The 20019-nt window shown below is 34.6% G+C and overlaps 1 protein-coding gene across 1 annotated transcript in view; it reads left to right on the top strand.

The window, feature by feature from the left end:
* PCDH17 (protocadherin 17) overlaps nucleotides 1-18074 on the top strand; it is an 87095-nt gene extending 69021 nt beyond the window's left edge. The window contains exon 4 of the mRNA XM_087814307.1: nucleotides 17113-18074. Within this exon, the coding sequence (XP_087670433.1) occupies nucleotides 17113-17795 (683 nt within the window). The 3' untranslated portion in view covers nucleotides 17796-18074. The remainder of the gene's footprint in view (nucleotides 1-17112) is intronic.
* Nucleotides 18075-20019: the final 1945 nt, after the last annotated feature.

Genomic DNA, 20019 nt, shown 5'->3' with positions numbered 1-20019 from the left:
TGTGCAGGCCCACCTTTGCCTTTGTTTCCAGAGCATGCTTACTGGATAGACAGAAATTTTTGCAAATCAAGTGCTGGTTCCTTTTTGCTTAAAAGTTCAGTCCTCAATTAATCTCTTTCCTCTCACATTTTACTGTAACCAACAAAGAGAAACCCAGCCGCACATATCACTCTTTGCTTGGAAATCTCTTCAGCTCAGTAGTCAAGTTCATTGCTGATAAGTTCTACTTTCCACCCAGCAATTTATTTGGCCAAGCTTCTTGCCACTTTATAACAAGGACTGCCTCACAGTTTCCATTAACATTCTTCACGAGAAGCACCTTCAACATTCATATTTCTATCTACATTCTGTTCATGATAATACAGCCATAAATTTATCCTATAAGATGATAGATACTTTTCTCTACAGCTATTATTCTTTCTGAGATATCAGCTGAATCACCTTTAATGTCCATATATTTTTAATAGTCTCTTTAAGGCAATCCAGGCTTTTAAAAATATGCATCTCAAAACTCTTCCAGCTTATTCCCGTTACCCAATTCCAAAAGTCACTGCCACTTGCCACAGCCTTAGGTATTTGTTGCCATAGCACCTGACTTCCCGCTACCAAAATCAGTATTGGTTTCCTAGGTCTACCAGAGGAAAAAAACATAAACTGGGTGGCTTAAAGGAACAGAAACATATTCTCTCCCAGTTCTGAAGGCTAGAAGTACAAGATCAAGGCTTCAGCAGGACCATGCTCTCTGATGGCTCCAGGTGGGGAGTCTCCCTTGTCTCTAGCCAGCAAGCCTAGACACCATGCTCTAATCTCTACTTTCATTATCACGTGACATTCTCCCTGTGCGACTCTTTGTCTCAGTTTACTCTTTTTATAAGGACACCAAATTTAGGATCAAGGCGTACTCGCATCCAGTATGACCTCATTCTAAGTAATTAATCTGCAAAGACCCTATTTTCAAATTAGATCATATTCTTTTGTTACAAGGGATGGCTACTGGGAGAGACAATATCCAGCCCAATGCATAACCTATGCCATTTTTTATTCTGCAATTTGGATGGAATATATTTTTCTGAATAAAGGAGTTCTATACCTTATGTGACTTTGGTTATATTATTTAAACAATATATGACATATTTTAAATATGTCTAAAATATTTTAGATATTGATTACTGAGTTTGTAAAGAGAATGTAAAGTGCCTTTTATGTGGTAAAATGGTCAGTGGATAGAAAATGTTCAATTTCTGGTAGTACCGAAAATTTAAGAGTATTGTGTCAAATGCAAAAACAAGAGACCAGTCTAATAAAAAAAAAAAAAAAAAAAAGAAGAAGAAATGTAGGTTGTATACTATAAACTATTCCTCTTATGTCTTTGGCAAGAACTAGATTGTCTCTTCTGAATTTTAAATTGAGCATAGTAACAAGGTAATTTACATATTAGTTATTTCCCTTCCCCTAAACAAATATTCTGCATATTTTCTACACTCTTTATTATGTTAAATATCACAATAGGCAACATTTAAAGGAGTGCATGAGGCAGACTTATTTTCAGGTGTTTCCATCTGTTGTGGGAATATACTTTAAGAATAGGAGAGAAACATACACAAATTAAACAAGAAGCCAGGGGATAAAAGAAAAATAATGAAAGAAACATCTGTAGGCCAACAATGCGGAAAAAATGTTCGAGCTGCCTGTTATTAACTAACTCAACCTGTTTTACATTGAAATCCTGCATAATTACTTTCCAGGGGAGGGGCAAACAACAGATGCTGAATAAGGTGGAAAATAAGAAAGTGAGAACATTTAAAATATAGAGCTAATTTTGCTCACTGACTTTTTTTTGGCAGCACTTGTATACAACACTCACTTTCATATATTCACTGCACATATCAATAAATTAATGCAAACAAAATGTGCTCTTTTAAAGTCTAAGGAATTGATTAGTTATACACACCCATAATGCACTTAAGATAGATGTTCATAAAAAGCAAAACAAAAAAATGAAGTATTTTCTTAATTTTATATTACATACATGTTTTATGTTGGCAAAAATAGAGTAGACATTGTTAAAGAAATATACATATTCTTATTACTAAAGTCCATATGCTTTTAAAACTTGAAGGTTTCTAGGTGATTGATTAAAGAACTAAATTATAAGTAGTCTGTTGTTTCAAGTTTCCTACAACATATATTTGTGTAGCTAAATTAGGATTCAGTAAACTTTTTTATTAAAGCCTTGCTTTCTAGGGATATTAAAAAATAAACAGTTTACAACTTTAATTTTGGTAGCCTGCTTGTTTACATCTACCCACTATTGCAATAAAGTTTTTACTTTTTATTTGGGATAAATGAACCCATCATCATCATGAGAGTATTTTTCTCATTGACCTAGGCATTCATGTAGTTACTTTGTACTGTTTCTATCTCATCTAAATGGAAATACTCCTGGAATTTTCTTCCAATAAGATTAAGCCTTATGTTTCTGGGCAAATACCAATTATTTAGGACTTGGTCAATCTAAATAATTTTAATAGACATTGAAATCAATAAAGGATTCATGATTCAGTTGGCCCTTTATTTCCCACTTGGCTTTTCTAATTGTTAACTAAAAATATTTTATTTTTCAAGCATTCCCGACTTTGCTTTCCTTTGCTATCCTCACCCTACACACCATCACAAGTAGACTTCAGTCTGTTGATCCACTTCCTACAGGTGAGCAATTTCTTCATCTGTTAGCTTTCTTCTCTGTGATCTGAATTTTACTTGTTAGATGATGGCACTCATAAAACTATATACACAAAAATGGCTCTCTCTCTCTATAGCCATACAGAACTTGTAGACTTTACTTTTTAAAGAAAAATATCATAGTAAATAAATAATTTATTATACTATACTTGCTTTGGTACTATTAGTATTTCAGGGAAAGCTGTTCAGTGTTAGGAGTTGAAAAGAGAATCTAAATATTAATTTATATGGAGGTTTTTCATGTTTATTATTCTTAAATGAGTTTTAAGTGGCCCAATTCCCAATTATTTAATAAAAAATCTAGCACTCGGTAATTTTACTTTTGGAAACAGTGCAGGAAATGTTAAAGAAAAAAATGATGGAATGAAAAGTGGGCTGGTAGAAGAAAGGGCAGTGATTTTTAATTTTTTTTTTATGTTAGTAGTGTGGGTGTAAAGCAACCTGCTTCACTGTTACAGCCTGGAGAACTGTGTTTTACCTGAGAAACTGGGTCCCCAAATTCCTCTTTTCTTTTGAACAGGCAATTGCACTCCACATTAGATAAGTGTTGTTTTGTGGAAATGTATCAAAGGCCTCTTTACACATTACTTTGTAAAATCTTTACACTCCACCTCAATATAGATTCCTAAAGGCAGGGCAGAACGAGATTCATATGAATTGTAATAGCTAGTGAAGCTCAATATTAAAATCCCCGAACTCGATAAATTTTGCCAATATATTTTAATCTCTAAATATGCTCTGGATGTGACTCAGATACTCTGGGAAAACGCAATGAAATTTGAAATAACTGGATGGATTAAGTAAAAGGCAGGAAGGAGTATTATCTATCTCAGCTGAAATTTTAGCTTACCACATATTTTTCTATGGCTGGAGACTATATAGTCCAAGCCTTTGAGTCATTTGAATGCTTTAGAGGGCTTTGTTCGGTTCCTCAGTAGTTTAATCTTTATATAAGAGACAAGCCTGTGGAGAAAACTAGTGTATCAGGTTGTTGCTGTGCTTGAAATATATACATGTATGTTAGAGCAATCTGACAATCACTGTTACAATGATCTGTGTTGCTTTACTCCTGCCAGAATAAAGAGAAGTGCTTGCATTATTTTCTGTATGGAAATGAATGGAAATTGAGGAGAAAATACAAGCAAAAGCCTTATATAATGTTAGAGTTAGGACAGTTATACTTGTTAGTGATTTTTTGGGGGGGGTTACATGGAAAGTTTAAGATGTGTACATGCACACACACACATCCCTATAAAATATTCCTGTTACTTAACTTAAATAGTTGTGAGTTCACCTTCATTAAATTATAATCAGCTGTGAAAAGGAGTTATTTAATTCTGTAGAAATTAAACTCAAGGATAACATCCATGCCAATAAAGCATTTTAGTTTTTAGAGTATAGATTTTTGTACATTATTTTTTGTGCTCCTGAAAATCTCTCTCTAGATCTCACGTCTGATTTCTTCTCATATACATGTGTATGCTCCCTGCATGTATGTCTGTGCATGTACACACCTGTGCTGTACCATGACCGTCTACCAACTTGAAACACAAAGCTATCTGAGAGCTATGACTGACCCTCAGAAAACCAGAAACTGTTGTTAGAGGTTTAGGCCTTTATTTTTTTAGCTACTCACTGGTTCTAGAAGAATTTTGTCCTTAGGCAAGGCTCCTTCCATTCATTTCCATCTATATAGGAATGTGTGGTTTTATCATGTGTACAAAGGGTACTTACATAAGGATATGCATGGTTTTTAGTTGTATTTCTTTGTTGATAGTTATCTGAGGTATTGGAAGCTATCATATCTTTCACAAAGTATCAAGATAGTGAAGCTTGTGAATACTTTTCATTAATATATATGCCATAATAAAACTCTTAGATTTAGAACTCACTTACCAGAGCTTTCTCAATGTAATCTTTTTCTATTTTTGTATATATATTTCTTTGATTATTATTATTCTAGAATTATTATATATGATATAATCATTTTATGTGTATGCTATAATCAAAATAACTATATTTTTTTGTTTAAGTCACTATTACCTCCCAAGCATATGAACCATATAGATTCAACCATTATGCTTATGGATAATAATTAGATCAATGAGTTAGATATGTTAGACTGTGCATTTTTAAAATAAATGCCTAATCTTACAACACATCATTTATATTTGTAATTTTACAAAATTATGTGCAGATCTGTATGTTTTTAGTAATAAAACAACCATACCCAATAGATAGGTAGTTTCTATTTTCTACATAGCTCTAAATGAATAATTTTTCCATTTTGTAATAATGCTTACCAAAATGACCATATTTACAATAGTAATTAGTTAGATAATTTTATTTTGTGATCATGTATATTTTTATTAATTCAATGAAAAAATATTAAATATACATATTTTTAATTTACCAAATCACATAGTTAAATTTTATTCTATATCTTGGTAGACCTTGGATTTTAATACTAGATAATTTTTTTTTTTAGTTTTTAAATTAAAAAAAAAAAAATCTTTATTGATTTCAGAGAGAGGAAAGAGAGGGAGAGAGAGAGATAGAAACATCAATGATGAGAGGGTCATTGGTCAAGCTCACAACCCGGGCATGTGCCCTGACCGGGAATCGAACCCTGATCTCCTGGATCCTAGGTCGACGCTCAACCGCTGAGCCACGCCCAGCCGGGTACTAGATAATTTTAGATCAAGGCACACACTCATCTGAACCTAAAAAATTAAAATAAGTCACTTATAATTTAAGGTTAGAGTGACACCTTCTCAATTTAAATTGCTTTCTCTTTTGGGCAGATACTTTATGATCAGCTACGTGTCCAGTAGCAGGTTACACATTCTCCGATTGACTTAAGTCCTTCAGCATTCTAAGGGCATGCAAGGATTCAATCAGAAAAGTGCTGCCATTTTTCTAAAGATTACAAAGAGATTTGCTGTAAAAGAAAGTGTACAAATTTTACTTCTTAGAATTTGTTTACTGTTTTCTTATATGGTAGAATTGCCTAAAAAATTTATTTGAACCAGATTATGAAGTGCTTTGAACACCAAATTTAGTGGTGCAGGTTACAACCTTTTTCAGTAATGACCTTTGAAATTATTAATCAGCTATTAAAAATAACTTTAGCAGCACAAGGATTACTTCTTTCTGAGACTGAGCATGCAGATGCTTACATGGAAGTACTCACATAGACCATGCCTGAGTTAAAAAAATGTCCAACTCAATGAATGCTCCCTGTGATGTCAATATGAATTTCCTCTAGATTAGGTTTAGATTAAAAGTCTGAATACGTTCTTCTATATTATATTTATTTCCCTATTATTATCACTCATGAGCAATGCACTGCGCTTTCATTGTTTCCTCATTGTCTGGGAGTGGTTGATTATCAATTAAATCACTGAAAGTACTCTCTAAGGTAAGAAAGTATTGAAAACACCACTGAAGACACCCTTTAATCTTCATGCTGCATTATGTATGGGTAGGCTTTCATATCCTTTAGAAACACATTTTTGTATTTACTCTGATTGAAGGATGGCCTAGTCCAATAGCTTTTTGACCCTTGGTTTGATTACATAGCAGGGTGATCCAGAGGGCCAGTCTCCTGTCTTTCTGTATGTGTTTCCTGACCTCTTTTCCTAATTCTTCATTGCTTCGGTGTGTTTTAATGATTACAAATTATTAAAGCTGTTACTAGAAAAATGGTTTGTCACTGCCAGTAAAATCCATTACAAGAAACACTTCTGTATATTTACTCTAGTACATGGATATTGAGTGTATTGATTTTGCTAAAATTTTCATTCTTGAAATGACCCAGCCATACAGGATAAAAAACATCAGCTTTCAATAAACTTACAGTACACTAAAGGTAATAGCACAGTGGCTTTAGAAAACTTTCAGAACAGGCTTCATTTGAAATGTCAGTTATCTTTCTTCTCCTGTTCTTTATATATTTTAAAACTATAACAATAATAATTATAATAGCAACAATAGTGGTAGTAATAGCAGCTTAGTGGTAGGAGTTGTTTTATTAATATTAGGACTAAATTACTTAGGTATGAACTTTCTGTATTTTATTCTAAAGTTTTCTTTGATTCCCTATCAATTTTAATAGTTCTATCAGAAAAAAAACCTTCACTTTACAAGAGGCATTTTTGGTCAAAGTACATATTATCCATTTGTGTATGTGTTTGCATACACATTGAGGACATTTAGCTTCAGTTTATTTTTCATTGTAGTAATTTTTGTAGGAATCATTTATGGAGAGGTATAGCTTCATATATATAATATTTCCCACTCCTTTAACTCTTAAAAGAAAATATATTTTGTATTACTTTTCTCTTTAAATATATTATATATTTTTATATAACTGATCTGAGAAACACCTATCTGTTATTTTGGAACCATGTCCATCTAATTTAAGGTAACTTAATTAAAACTTTAGATCTATTTCTAGAGTAGAGTCTATAAATTTAATGAATAACTTTTGGAGATTAGAATGTCATAAAAATATAAAAATGTTAAAATCTTTTTATTTTTTAAATCTATCTTCTGGAATTCCCAAATCTTATTGGCAATTGTTGATTACTAAATAATAAACAGGGGAGGATTAGTTGCATCTGAATTAACTGTTTTCTGAGAATGTCAAATATGATACCTGATTCTGTTTACTTGTCTCTAACAATTGAAAACAAATGGGTGCTAGAAACAAGATGAACAAGGGGATTTAACCTGGTAAATAGATAAAGATCCCAGTAGAAATCAGATAGCAAGCATGAGAGAAAAATCACTAAGACTATCTTGCTTGCTTCTTACACAGAGTTTGGCTTAATAGGCATGTTTTCATTGACCTTCCTTACAGGATTACCACTTTGCTAGGAGAATGGCTTGAATTTTAGATGTATTCACCCATGTCATCAAAAATGGTGTCCTTATCAGAGATAGGGTCAGCTTACACAGGCAGTAAAAGCATAAGGAAAATATCCTCTCTAAAGATGAAGAATAGTAGCATATTTAAATAGTCTTGGGTCTGAAATTCACAGTGTGAAGTTGCTAAATTTTAAATTTGTCCTTGTAAACTGAACAGCTTTTACTAACTATTGCATGCCAGAGCATAGGTTTCTCACTGCATATAAAATCAGGTGCTTTGGAAGCTGCATTAACCCTTGCAAGACTCTAAAATTACAAAATTTTTAAATTAATTCATATGTTGATGGTAGCTGCCAGATAAAATATAAGAGACAAAGACAGCAAACTAAAACAAGAGAGAAAATGACACATTTGACATGATAATGCGGTAGAATCAAAATAGGACAAAAGGAAAAATCTAGGAGAGAAGAAACAAACCTACAGATGCTGAGGTGTAGTTTTTCAAGATACTCACTGTTTTCCATAATTTAAAATTATAAAGAGGTGATTATTTAAATATAGGCATTAATTTTAATAATAGTGTCACCAGTTTTAAAATTTTTGAAAATATTTAGACTTCCACATTTTAGGCGGACATATGTCAGGCAGGATTTATTTTATTTAAAATGATACCCTCAATAATAAATAAAAAAACTTTGGATTTTTATATAAACATGGCATTGAACAAACAGATCTGATGTTACTTTACTGTATATGTCAGTTGTAACTGACATTACAACCTCATATGAATGATTTTGAAATGGGTCATTTGTATGGGGTAGTCACTTCTATTATAGATTATCAATAGTATTTGATACTTTTTAAATTTAATGTTTTTTATTACATTAATTACAGTACTTTGTTCAAATGCAGAAGAGTGAATATTGCATTCTGTGTACTCAAGGAACTGAGCATGTACCATGGGTCAGTGTCTTGATCCTCAAGGGGCATAAAGACCTCAGTGAGAGGCAAACAGGATAAAAAGTAATAGGAGTTAAGGAACCATGTTAAAATATTTAATTCAATAGGGAAATGGTGACATTACCTTCATTCAAAACAGAAATGCTTGTTTCGGAGGAAATTTTCAGGACTTTAATGATTTATTCTTCTTGATATCCAGAATCAACTTTGAAAGGTTTCTGAGATTCAATATCTACCTTATTTGTGGCCATTCTCTGTGCCTTATAAGAGTATTTATTATCTCTCTCTCTTAGATAACCTAAAAGTATCTTCTTTTTCTCAGATTTTCCCTCTATTGGCCCTCTGAAGGAATTCTTTGATCTTTCAGATATGTGATCATGTGCATTCTTTTGGTTGGTTAATAATAACAAATTAGAGGAAGAGGGATAAATTAGATGTAAGGAGAAGACATGTTTTTCTAATGCAGAATTATAAAATGCAACATTTATACTATTAATATAAAATACTGGTTGAACAAACACGCATTAAAGCTTTCTGCAGTTTCAGAGAAGTCTGATGAGATGCATGCAGAATGGGGTCTCATTGGGGTCAGAGTGACTAAGCCAATGAATCATGCCAGGGCCTATTGTGCTCTGTTGGAGATATCCTTGTTTGTGGCCAAAACTCTAGATATCTCTATTTAGAAATAATGCTGATTTGAATACTACACGCCCTGTGGCTCATCCCAATTTTGCATGTTCATAAATGTTGTCCAGTACCTTCCCAATCAAGCACCTAAATGTTTCAAGAATTTTCTGAGTCAGGCAATACTTCTCAAATACCTGTATTTGTGCCCCATTGTCTGCTACATTAAATTTGGTCCTTTATTTAGAGTTTTTCCATTCTCTTGTAAATCCCAGCCAATTTCCCCTAAATTATTATTTTATTTTTTGGCATGGCAACATATGTCTTTTGACTTATAAAGCTGGTTTCTTATTACCCTGAGAAATGTGTGTGGTGATTGTTTCATTTTCTAATTCCTTCACCTGGATCACTCTCTTCCTGCTCTCCACTATCTGTTAAAACCCTGATCATCCTTTGAATTACAGATCAAATACCATCTCTTGGGCAAAGCCTTTCATAATATCACAGGTTACACTTTTCTCTGTGATAAAATGTAATTTATCGTGTGTTATTTCCCCCATGCTGGTTTCAAAGCCTTTTCCTAGTTTCCATTCAAAGTGTAAACTCTTTGGTGAAGAGATATGACCTTAGAGACTGGAGGATTTTAGAGGTGGATAGACATAGGTTCATTTGCCACAAATCTTGACTTGACAGAACACTTATTGTACCGTATTCTGTTCAAGATACCTTTCCTTGGAAACTGCCTAATGAATGACTTGGTCTAACTTCTTCAAACTAACTGCTGAACTACGCACACCTAATGCCCCCACTGAATTTGAGCTGTCTTACTCTCCTTGGGCATTTGAGCTGCATTATTTTCGCTTGAGAGACTCTTTCAGAGCCCTTTTTTTCAAAACCAAACAAAGCAAAAACTTGCTCCATTATAATAGTATTGAGCTTCAGAGCCAGTTCTCCTCGGGGTACCTGTTAAGAAAGAGATGGCCCCATTTATCTGGGCCTTCACTTCCAAGCACCTGCCGCTGCCCCAGGTGATGGCGGCAACTACAGCACGGGACTGGGGGAGGCAGGCAGCTAAATTCTGAATGTTGATCTCAGAGCAGTGTGCCATGGGACATAATTATGTTTGTGCCATAGATTCCCAACGCGCATGGTTTAGATACTTTTTTTAAAAATATATTTCTGGTGCTGTCACATCAAATTTCCTTTTATCATTTTGCTTTCATTCCTCAACATAACTTTTCATTTAATTTAAGTTTTCTTTATCTCAGAGCATTATCTATAGGTTGTCAATATATATGCCAAAAAGTTCACTCAGGTAGACATGTCCAAAGGGCCCAAGCACTGGAAACCGTCCCTGGAGGTGTACAGCGGCGCTGCCTGGCGAGTGCAGTGTGCCAAGCCCCCCACAGTGTGCCAAGCCCCCCACAGTGTGCCAAGCCCCCGCAGCTGCAGCTGGATTCGGTTGCTGTGATGTAGGCCAGCGGCTTCCTGTGTCCGAATGCAGCCGCGATGATGCATTCAGAGCTTTGCGCAGCGCAGGGGCAGCTAGAGGGTTAGTACTTCAAAGCTGCGTTGTTTGACTATCGGTAGTAATATAAGTTCCTCTTCACAATGTGCTCTCCACCCATCGAAAGCAGTTAGGATGGCATTTCACTACTGAGGTAAATCTGGAAGTCAGATTTACAGTGCATCCACCTGAAAATACATATGTTTCTCTCATAGCATTTTTATCATGTGTACTCTTTCTAAATTTTGACTTCTTATGGCCAATAATTAGGAAATAATTTAAGTTTCTGCAGTCTTATGCCTAGTGTTTCACCATTATGTCATTGCCAATGGGAACAGGCATCCTCATAAAATGAGCAAATGAGCATATTGTAGCAAAATGCATGATTCCCCTCACATTAAGAAATAAAAGAAGCAAAAGCACATCCCCTACCTGTGTATTTGTTTATCAGTTACCTGATTAGTAAAACAACATAGATCCCTTTGCACAGTAAGAAACACAGGAAATACAATGTAATAGATGAAACACCACTTAGCTAAAAAAAAAGTGACTGGTTCTCAGATGTGACTTTTTCCCTTACCCTTCCTCCTCTTTTCTTCCCTGCATAAAGGATACACCAAGCTTATTAAAAATTGTGCTAAAATTAAAGCTGGCAGTCATGTGAACACTAGCAGGAAAAAAAGCCTGTGATAAAATTGTAATATTAGAATACTACTTTCTTTTTTTATTCTGACACAGAAAAAAAGTTTTGAGACAACTTTCCAACACTGTCTCTAGAAATAATATTGAAAGTGAAATTTGTACCCCTCTCAGTCAGATAGAGTGAAATCAGGTTTATTTTTAACTAATATGCTAGTAAATGGGACATAGAAATCATAAATGGAAATGATTTGCATGAATATAGATTGTTAAGGAGCCATTTTATGGAGTGATTCGCCCTATTATAACAAGTGTAAGGGGCTTATAAGATGGTAAAGGGTAGTAAGTGAATAATAATCACTGTCACCAAAAAAAGAAAGAACTGTTTGTTGGAAAAGTGTCAGTTCACAGGATGTTGCAAATTGACTCAACTTATTGGAAAATTTATTAGGGCTTTGTTAGACTGTATTCTGATGAGATTTCTATTTCAGTATTGATATTTGTTTATCTGATATGTTAGACTATATTTGGATAAATCACAATTTGTTGTGCTTATAGAGAATGTGTGTGTGCGTGTGTTTGCTGAAGAAGAAAAAGGCAGTAAAAGCAAACTGTTGTTACACCCGTAGAGCCTTTTTGTAGAAAAGTGGTATAGGTGAGCTGCCAGTCTGAGTTTTTGGCTCCTCTCTTTGGGGGTAGATAATCTGCAGTTGGTGCCTAGTTTACATTCTGTAGCATTAATCTCCAGAACACTTGTGCCAGCCATAAGTGGAGATGTTTTCTGCTCTGTGCTTTTCTAGACAGCTAATTAGGTGTTGTGAAAGCTTATGTTAGTGAAAAAAAGGTAAATTTGAAATAAAAAAGAAAAATGAGAACAAATAAAAAAATGGACTTCCATTTATAGAGTTGCCTACTTGGAAACAACTCTAATTTTAAGATGCTGCTAGAAACATTAACAACCACCACACTAATAGAGGAGCACTATTCCTATTTAAAGCAGAAATAAAACCATTTTGTTAACAGTCATTAAGCAGAGAAAACTCTCAAATGTCCTTTCCCCACAGCCACAGCCCTTTAGAACTTGCTCATTGATGCCCTGACTTACAGATTTTGGTTTTCACATTTCTGACACTCAATTATTTCCTCATTATAAAAATTAAATCCGATGCATGCTTGAAATTCTAGTGCTAGAAACTATATGCATGTTTTCAGGTGTACAAATATGTGGGTTCCAGAGACAGCAAGCAAGTATGAAACTAAGGGGAGGACATCCTTTTATGTTTTCTAATATTTCCCTAAGTGGTAACAAATTAGTTCCCAAGTATCTCTCTTTGGGTGGTGTGGTTTAGTGTTTCCAAGACCTGGAAAATAAATTTAACTCCTGATTTGTGATAAATTCTCACCTGAGAATGAGGCAGATTAGAATAAAGACATAGATTTACTCTGAAGTAAGACATTTTATGTACTGGTTTCTCAACATGTTTCCTTTGCAGTCAACATCACAGATTCATAACATTCAAGGATTCTCCCCTGACTTTTCCCCAAATAACGATCTTCAGCAGAGGGTTCCATAATCTTTGTGAATCTTTGTTGGTTTAAATAATGTTTTGACTTTAAATTTTAATCTTATAGATAGTAATTGTTGGCACCTATTACTCATCGTTGAAATGGCTATGCATTCCTAATTGGTATAGTGATATTACAATGTTAAAATCACACTGTAAACATTAACTATGGTGTCCTTTATGGAAGATTGCTAAAATCCAATAATTTAAGAGCAAGTAATTTGATGTTTTGCCTAAATATTTTTCCTTACCTACACGTAACATCCACAATGACAGTTCTTTTGAAGATATATTTGGTACAAAATGATTGCTTGCCTACTATCTCTAAGACTGTTGTTAAACTGTTTAGTCTATGTTAAAAAGAGCTTTTAGATGTCAGCCAATGAAAATATGTATATTTCAGGCATCATTCTGATTCAAATATTTCTCAATTTGCATTGCATTCTAAAATCAGAGGTAGTCAAGTTGTTGGTCCAATCATAGATTTTAAATAAAATGAGTTATATGTGTGTGTGTGTGTGTGTGTGTGTATATCTATATATCCATTATATAAGGTTTTATATATAAATAATTTAATATGTATTTCATACATTTTTATATTATCCTTATATTATGAATATTGAACATTCTTGTGTGTTTTATTGATTCACCTCTACTTTGCTTATGGCAATTACCGATAGTTAATTTTCAGGAATGCATGGGCTACGTATTTGAGTTTTTAAAATTTGTCTGGACTATATCTTGGAGAAAGCTCAATTTTGTCATGCACAGACATGCAGATTAAGATCTGTGTGTGTGTGTGTATGGTTTATGGCACAGCTGAACTGCGAATACTGTAGTCATTTGATTGACTTTATGTCATTTGAAAATACAAATTAAGATGCAAAATTGAGCTAATTAAGATGACAGTATTTAGATTCGTCCCTATGGGAGCTTGTGGAATAGTTGGATAGTGCTATTTGGGTATAGAAAATTATTCTTAATACTAAACAAGTATTTAAAATTTTCTGATTGTCCCATCATCCTCAGGCAATCATACATTTTAAAAATTAGACATTGCAAACTCTTCCTATGGGCAGAACTGTCCAGATTTCTAGCTGTTGGATTTCAGAATTGTTTTCTCTTTGCAATATGAACATGCTTATTTCTCAATTTTTCTCATTTGCATGCCATTTGGATTATGCCATTTTTTTGGCAGAGGGTGCATTCTGTTGAAGGGTAATCATGTATTGAGGAAAGGATATAAATAAAGGTAAATGATTCCTTACAATCCCAGATTAGTCCAGAAGACAGAAGCAAATCTTAGATCAATTATTACTTTGATTTCTTCTGTCCAGGGTCTCTAAATTTGTTTTCTGATAAAAATATTTGTTTTCTGATACACTAATTTATGCAAATAGTGGCAGTCCTTATAATTTGCTTTAAAAAAAATTCTACAGCTTATAATTCATTATATCTATTCTAAGGGTCAGTTTTCTCTATGGTGCAGAAGTTTATCTGCCTTAATAGTTCTAGGGCTTCAGAAAGCACTCCATACTATTGTTCTTTATTATACACACTTTGTTTATTGAGGGGATTTTGAAAACATATAATAAGAGGTACACATGGCAGAAATCCTCCTAATACAACTCCCTTTCTTTAAACCCCTGCCCCTTCCTCCCTTCCTGCTTTCCTCCTTCTCTGCTTATCTCCCTTCCTTTAGTTCTTCTTCTTCCCTTTTTTTATTCCCTTTTTTTTGGCCTAGCTAGTCATTTATTATATACTACTTATGTCTCTTTTATGTACCTACTTACTTATCTATTTGTTTTTATTACTTCAAAAATAATTTTACTCATAAATTTGTATTTGACCCTTGGCAGTTATTGTTTAGTTTATGCTCATAGTTTCTGCTGCTTGTACAAAAGTGTCCATTCTATTTTCTTCACTGTCTGTGAACTGCTGCCATCAAAATTGCAGTCTAATCACAAGGTGAACAGCTTATAATGTATCACAATCAATGCTCAAAATTTGCTCCCCAGGATGTGACATAAAGGAGTCAAGTAAAAAGCTGCAGATTTTCAGCAATAAAGTGCAAACAATCATTTTATGATGATGGTTTCAAATTCAAGGTCGATTTGCACTTTCATATATCTGCGTTATTCTATCACTTTCACTGTCTTTTTAAATTCATATTGAATTTATTCAGTGGTAGGCTATCTAAATGGCTGAAATTGAAGGCCAGTCAAGATTGGAATATAAAACCATGTCAGTATGTTTCAAAGAGAGTGTATGGGTTGTAAATGGATTTTTTAAAGATTTTGACTCTAGAAGATTCAAAAGTATCACCAAGATAGTAAAGTTTTCTACTGTGTCTTTGAAGGACACAATTGGTTGAATGAAATGATACCTATTTTTTTTCTAACACTTCCTGACACAGATGTAGAGGTAATTGTTATAATTCCCATTCAGAATAGGTAAAGAAAATAGATACCAGATATTAAACTTTTCAGGATAATAGTTTTAAAAAATTTCTACTCTAAATCTGTATAGGAAGGTGTTTTAGAAAATTTTATGTGCCACTATTCTTCTGCTTCTGTTTGTGTCCACTTGTCTAACAACTTCAAGTTCAGATAATATTTGAGTCTCTGGCTGAAAGTTCCGTTGGAACTTGCATTTCAGCAGTCTAACCTGCATTACATAATATACTTAACATATTTCATTTACTTACAGGTAAATATATTTTTAAAAACATGACAAAACTAAAGTATAGGCAAACTACATAAATACGTTAAAATATTTCACAAGTGTTAATGATAAATGCTATGAAATACCAGAGCATTTTTTTCTGTCAATACACCATTTTGATAACTTTCTAAAAAAATGTTCATCTCATAGGAAATGATTTTATACTGAAACCTTCTGAAGTAAATCAAGTTTTGGCTTATTTATTTATTTTTTTTGGAGAAGGAATTATTTATGTGTTTTAAATATGAACTCAGATTTTATTTATGACTCTGAAAAGTAACTGTATAAATTTACCAATACTATTAAATTTGTTGCTTCCTATTTTAAATATCCTTCATGTGCTCATTTTTCTCCTCGCACATGGCACTGTAAATGTGTCAGGATCCTCTTGCATCAATTAAATGTCGATCCCAAGGGTTCCTGAATGTGTAGGGAATTGTATTCCCATCACAGAGAGGTAAATTGTAAATATCCTTTCCTTAAAAAAAAAGAAGTTTATGATTAGAAAGGATCATTAAACATTAAGGGAACAGCAATTTATAGATGAAAAAGACAACTAAGAAGACGTAGCTCAGAGTTATAGTTTAAAATATTGGGGTCACGAAAGTGTGCAGCTGTTGTAATGAAGGGACCTTCTTTTATACTTTCTTGTTCAGCATCTTTGAAATAGGGATCATTAAAGAATGCTTTATTTAGATTCTCTATATGCCTAGTGGCAAAAGAGAAAAGGAAAAATCCTCACAGAAAGCATTATCATTTAAAATAGGAAAGCATGATTTGTCATTCACTCTGAGCTGTATCTGTTGACTAAATCCATTTTCACCTACTTACACCAAAAACAAATAGCTAAAGTGAAGAAAACAGATTACGTGATCCATACCTATACCTAATAAAATAGAAATGTGCACTTTCGGACAAGCTTATTCATAACACATTCTGATAGAAAATTCCATTTGCTACTCTGTAGGAAAAATCGGCTTTTAAAGGAAACCTTTTATTTTATGACTGTCACCAAAATAACAATTACAAGCAAAGTAAAGATAAAACTTTTTTTTTTAAAGGAGCTTAGGACTTGTTATAGAAGTTTGCAATCCAGTGTTTGCCCTGTTATTTGATTTGAAAAATTAATCCTGGTAATCCTTTTTGAAGTTCACTGTTTCCAGGATGGGTTATACAGAACTGATATCCCCAGGAAATGAGCTTACAGTGATGCTCTGTTCTGCTGAGAATTATTCTCCAGTGGCCACTCCATCTTCTTCCAGGGCTATGGGAATTTGTTAATATCTAGAGAATAGACTTAAATAAAACCATTGTCTCAACCAGCAGGTTTACGCAACCATCCTGAAATGTTTTAATTATTGTTTTCTTTTCCTTTTTGATGAAGAAACCTGAGGTCAAGCAAGCCCACTGAGAGCTGAGCGCGGCCTTGGAGATGGAGGGCAGCCCCAGTGACTGACTTTGCCGTTTTCTGTTTTGCAGAGCCAGAGGAGTGTGTTAACTGCACAGACGAATGCCGAGTGCTTGGTCATTCTGACAGGTGCTGGATGCCGCAGTTCCCTGCAGCCAATCAGGCTGAAAATGCCGATTACCGCACAAATCTCTTTGTACCCACAGTGGAAGCTAACGTTGAGACTGAGACTTACGAAACTGTGAATCCCACCGGGAAAAAGACTTTTTGTACATTTGGAAAAGACAAGCGAGAGCACACTATTCTCATTGCCAATGTTAAACCTTATTTAAAAGCCAAACGTGCCCTGAGCCCTCTCCTCCAAGAGGTCCCCTCAGCATCAAGCAGCCCCACCAAGGCATGCATGGAGCCTTGCACCTCAACCAAAGGCTCTCAGGATGGCTGTGAAGCAAAACCAGGAGGCCTGGCCGAAGCAAGCAGCCAGTACTTGCCCACTGACAGTCAGTACCTGTCGCCCAGTAAGCAGCCAAGAGACCCTCCCTTCATGGCTTCCGACCAGGTGGCCAGGGTCTTCGCAGATGTGCACTCCAGGGCCAGCCGGGATTCCAGCGAGATGGGCGCCGTTCTCGAGCAGCTTGACCACCCCAGCAGGGAGCTGGGCCGGGAGTCGGTGGATGCGGAGGAAGTCGTGAGAGAAATTGATAAGCTTCTGCAGGACTGCCGGGGAAATGACCCTGTGGCTGTGAGAAAGTGAGGGGGAGAGGAAAAAAAAAAAAAAAAAGCATTGGCATTTTCTTGTCTCTTCTGTTGATTTAAAAATGATCCCTCCTGGTGACAACCTGGTGTGTAGGGATGAAGAGAGACCAATGCCGCTTTAAGGCTTTTCGTGAACATCTGAAGTGCCCACAAGTATGTTCTTTTCACTGCTATTTCTTTTTCAGAGATAACAATGGTTTTGTTCTGACCAAACTTATATTAGGACAGAATTAATGATGCTCAAAGAGGAAAGAAAAACAGAGAAGAAGAAGAAGGAGGAGAAGAGTTACCTTTTGACAATCTGTTAGGAAGGTATGCGGTGTGAGGATTGAAGTGTTTCTGAGTTAACTCCAGGACTGTCCTCCGTGATTTACGCTGACTTCACTGTTTACCTATAAACCCCATACAAAGCAGGGTCCTACTTTGTGATCTGTGGTGGATTTCTAGCAGTCATCACAGGCTTCTACTGAAAGTCCTGAAAAGACCTTGCAGTAGTCCAAGCTACACCAAACATTAACACATATTTGTGGTAAGCATTTCTGTATAAAGTTACCTGCCACACATATAAACACAAAAAACATTCCATATCACTAGTTGAAAAAAAGTTAAAAAAAAACACAAAACAAAAAACTTGATCATTTGTAAGACACTTCATGTCGTATAAAAGTTAAGTGTAAAAAGATATAGTCCATTTTGTCCTGCACACACACAGACTAATTCACTTCATCAAAGGAGAAGGAAATTTAAAGTTTTAAAATGCCTCTTTAGCATTTTAGTGTCCAACAAACATATAAATAATGATGGATATGTTTTTAATTTGACCTGGAAAGGTTCTGAAAAATAGTTACTGTTGAGTAATAATATTCAGAGGAAATTAACAGGATTGATGTGTTTTACTCATTTGTGGACACTAAAATAGCTCAGGAAAGTGCAAATGTCTTAGACATACACAAATCACCTGACCATTTATATGTGCAAATGTAAGAAGATTCAATGTGTTTACATCAAATGACATATTTTTTATTGATTTATTGCAGATTCAGTGCATATGAGCCAAATTGTTGAGTGTATAAGAGCTATATTGTGTATTTTATTAAATTAATATATAGTTGTGTTGCAAAAATATTTGGGCTTATATTGTAAATGGCAAGTGTTGCCTCGGTAGCTGTCGAACTCTATGAGTTTTGTTTTTTCCTGCTTCCTTTTCCCCGTGGAGTGTGGGAAGCAGTGCCTCAGAGCAGAGTCTCTTGTTTAATGTATAGTCTACCAAGTACTACAGTACATAATCTGTTCAAAATGTGTTTGAGTGAGCCGATGGAGCTATCTGAAAGGTCAAGAAATACATCTGTCAGTCATGGTTATGTGCAAGTCCTTGTAGAAGCTTTTATTAAAGTCACGCTAAATCACAAGAATTGCATTTGTACCAATACCTGAAATTTCTTCGTGTTTTCTCAATAACATACAGTTTCTGCCTCTGTAGATATCATACTGTTGATTGGTTCTTAAAAGTATCTTATGTGGTTCAAGATGTGTGTTCCCATTTATTTCAAAACCATGAAAAATGCTTTAATGCATGTGTGATACCAGCCCTGGTTACTTGCATTGTGTAGTGTTTTTCAAGACGTCTGGGTCTTAACAGAATGTTTTCCATTTTTCTCAATGCTCTTTTGCCTCTTTTTATTGGTGTCCTTTGAGAACAATACACCTTCTATTCCTTCATTTGGTTGCATCTTTCTCTTGTGTTATTTAGCAAGTTTCTAACTTACTTCCACGTGAGGCTAGGAAACCTCAAATTTCAGGAATTGGGAATAATAAAATTAGCACTTGCAGAAGTAGCAGCAGATGGGAAAATGCCTTGATTGACATTTTCCTTCAGTGTTAAAAATTTTTGGCATTTTACAGCTTCATGACAAACAGCTTCCAGCCCATACCTTAGAAAATGTGGTGCTGAGTTAAATAAAGGCTGTCTGTGCGCTGGAGCAGAAAAATGCATTATTTGCAAACTGGTGGAGAATTCTGTGCCTTCTTTTCTGGCCACCAAGCCAGTGTAGAAACAGCGTAAATGTCATAAAATCCTTATATTAACGAAAACAAGAGTAAAAACAAACATTGAACTGAATTAAGTTTTGTAATTTTAAACCTCGACAAATTCAGCTGAAAATATTTCCTTCAAATGCTGTCAAGATTATAGACTGTACCTCGTTTGCAAAACTGCTTTGAAA

The sequence above is a fragment of the Miniopterus natalensis genome, chromosome 2 (genome assembly GCF_054644295.1).
Source record: "Miniopterus natalensis isolate mMinNat1 chromosome 2, mMinNat1.hap1, whole genome shotgun sequence".
NCBI classification, from domain to species: domain Eukaryota; kingdom Metazoa; phylum Chordata; class Mammalia; order Chiroptera; family Miniopteridae; genus Miniopterus; species Miniopterus natalensis.
This window is presented reverse-complemented; position numbering and strand designations above follow the sequence as displayed.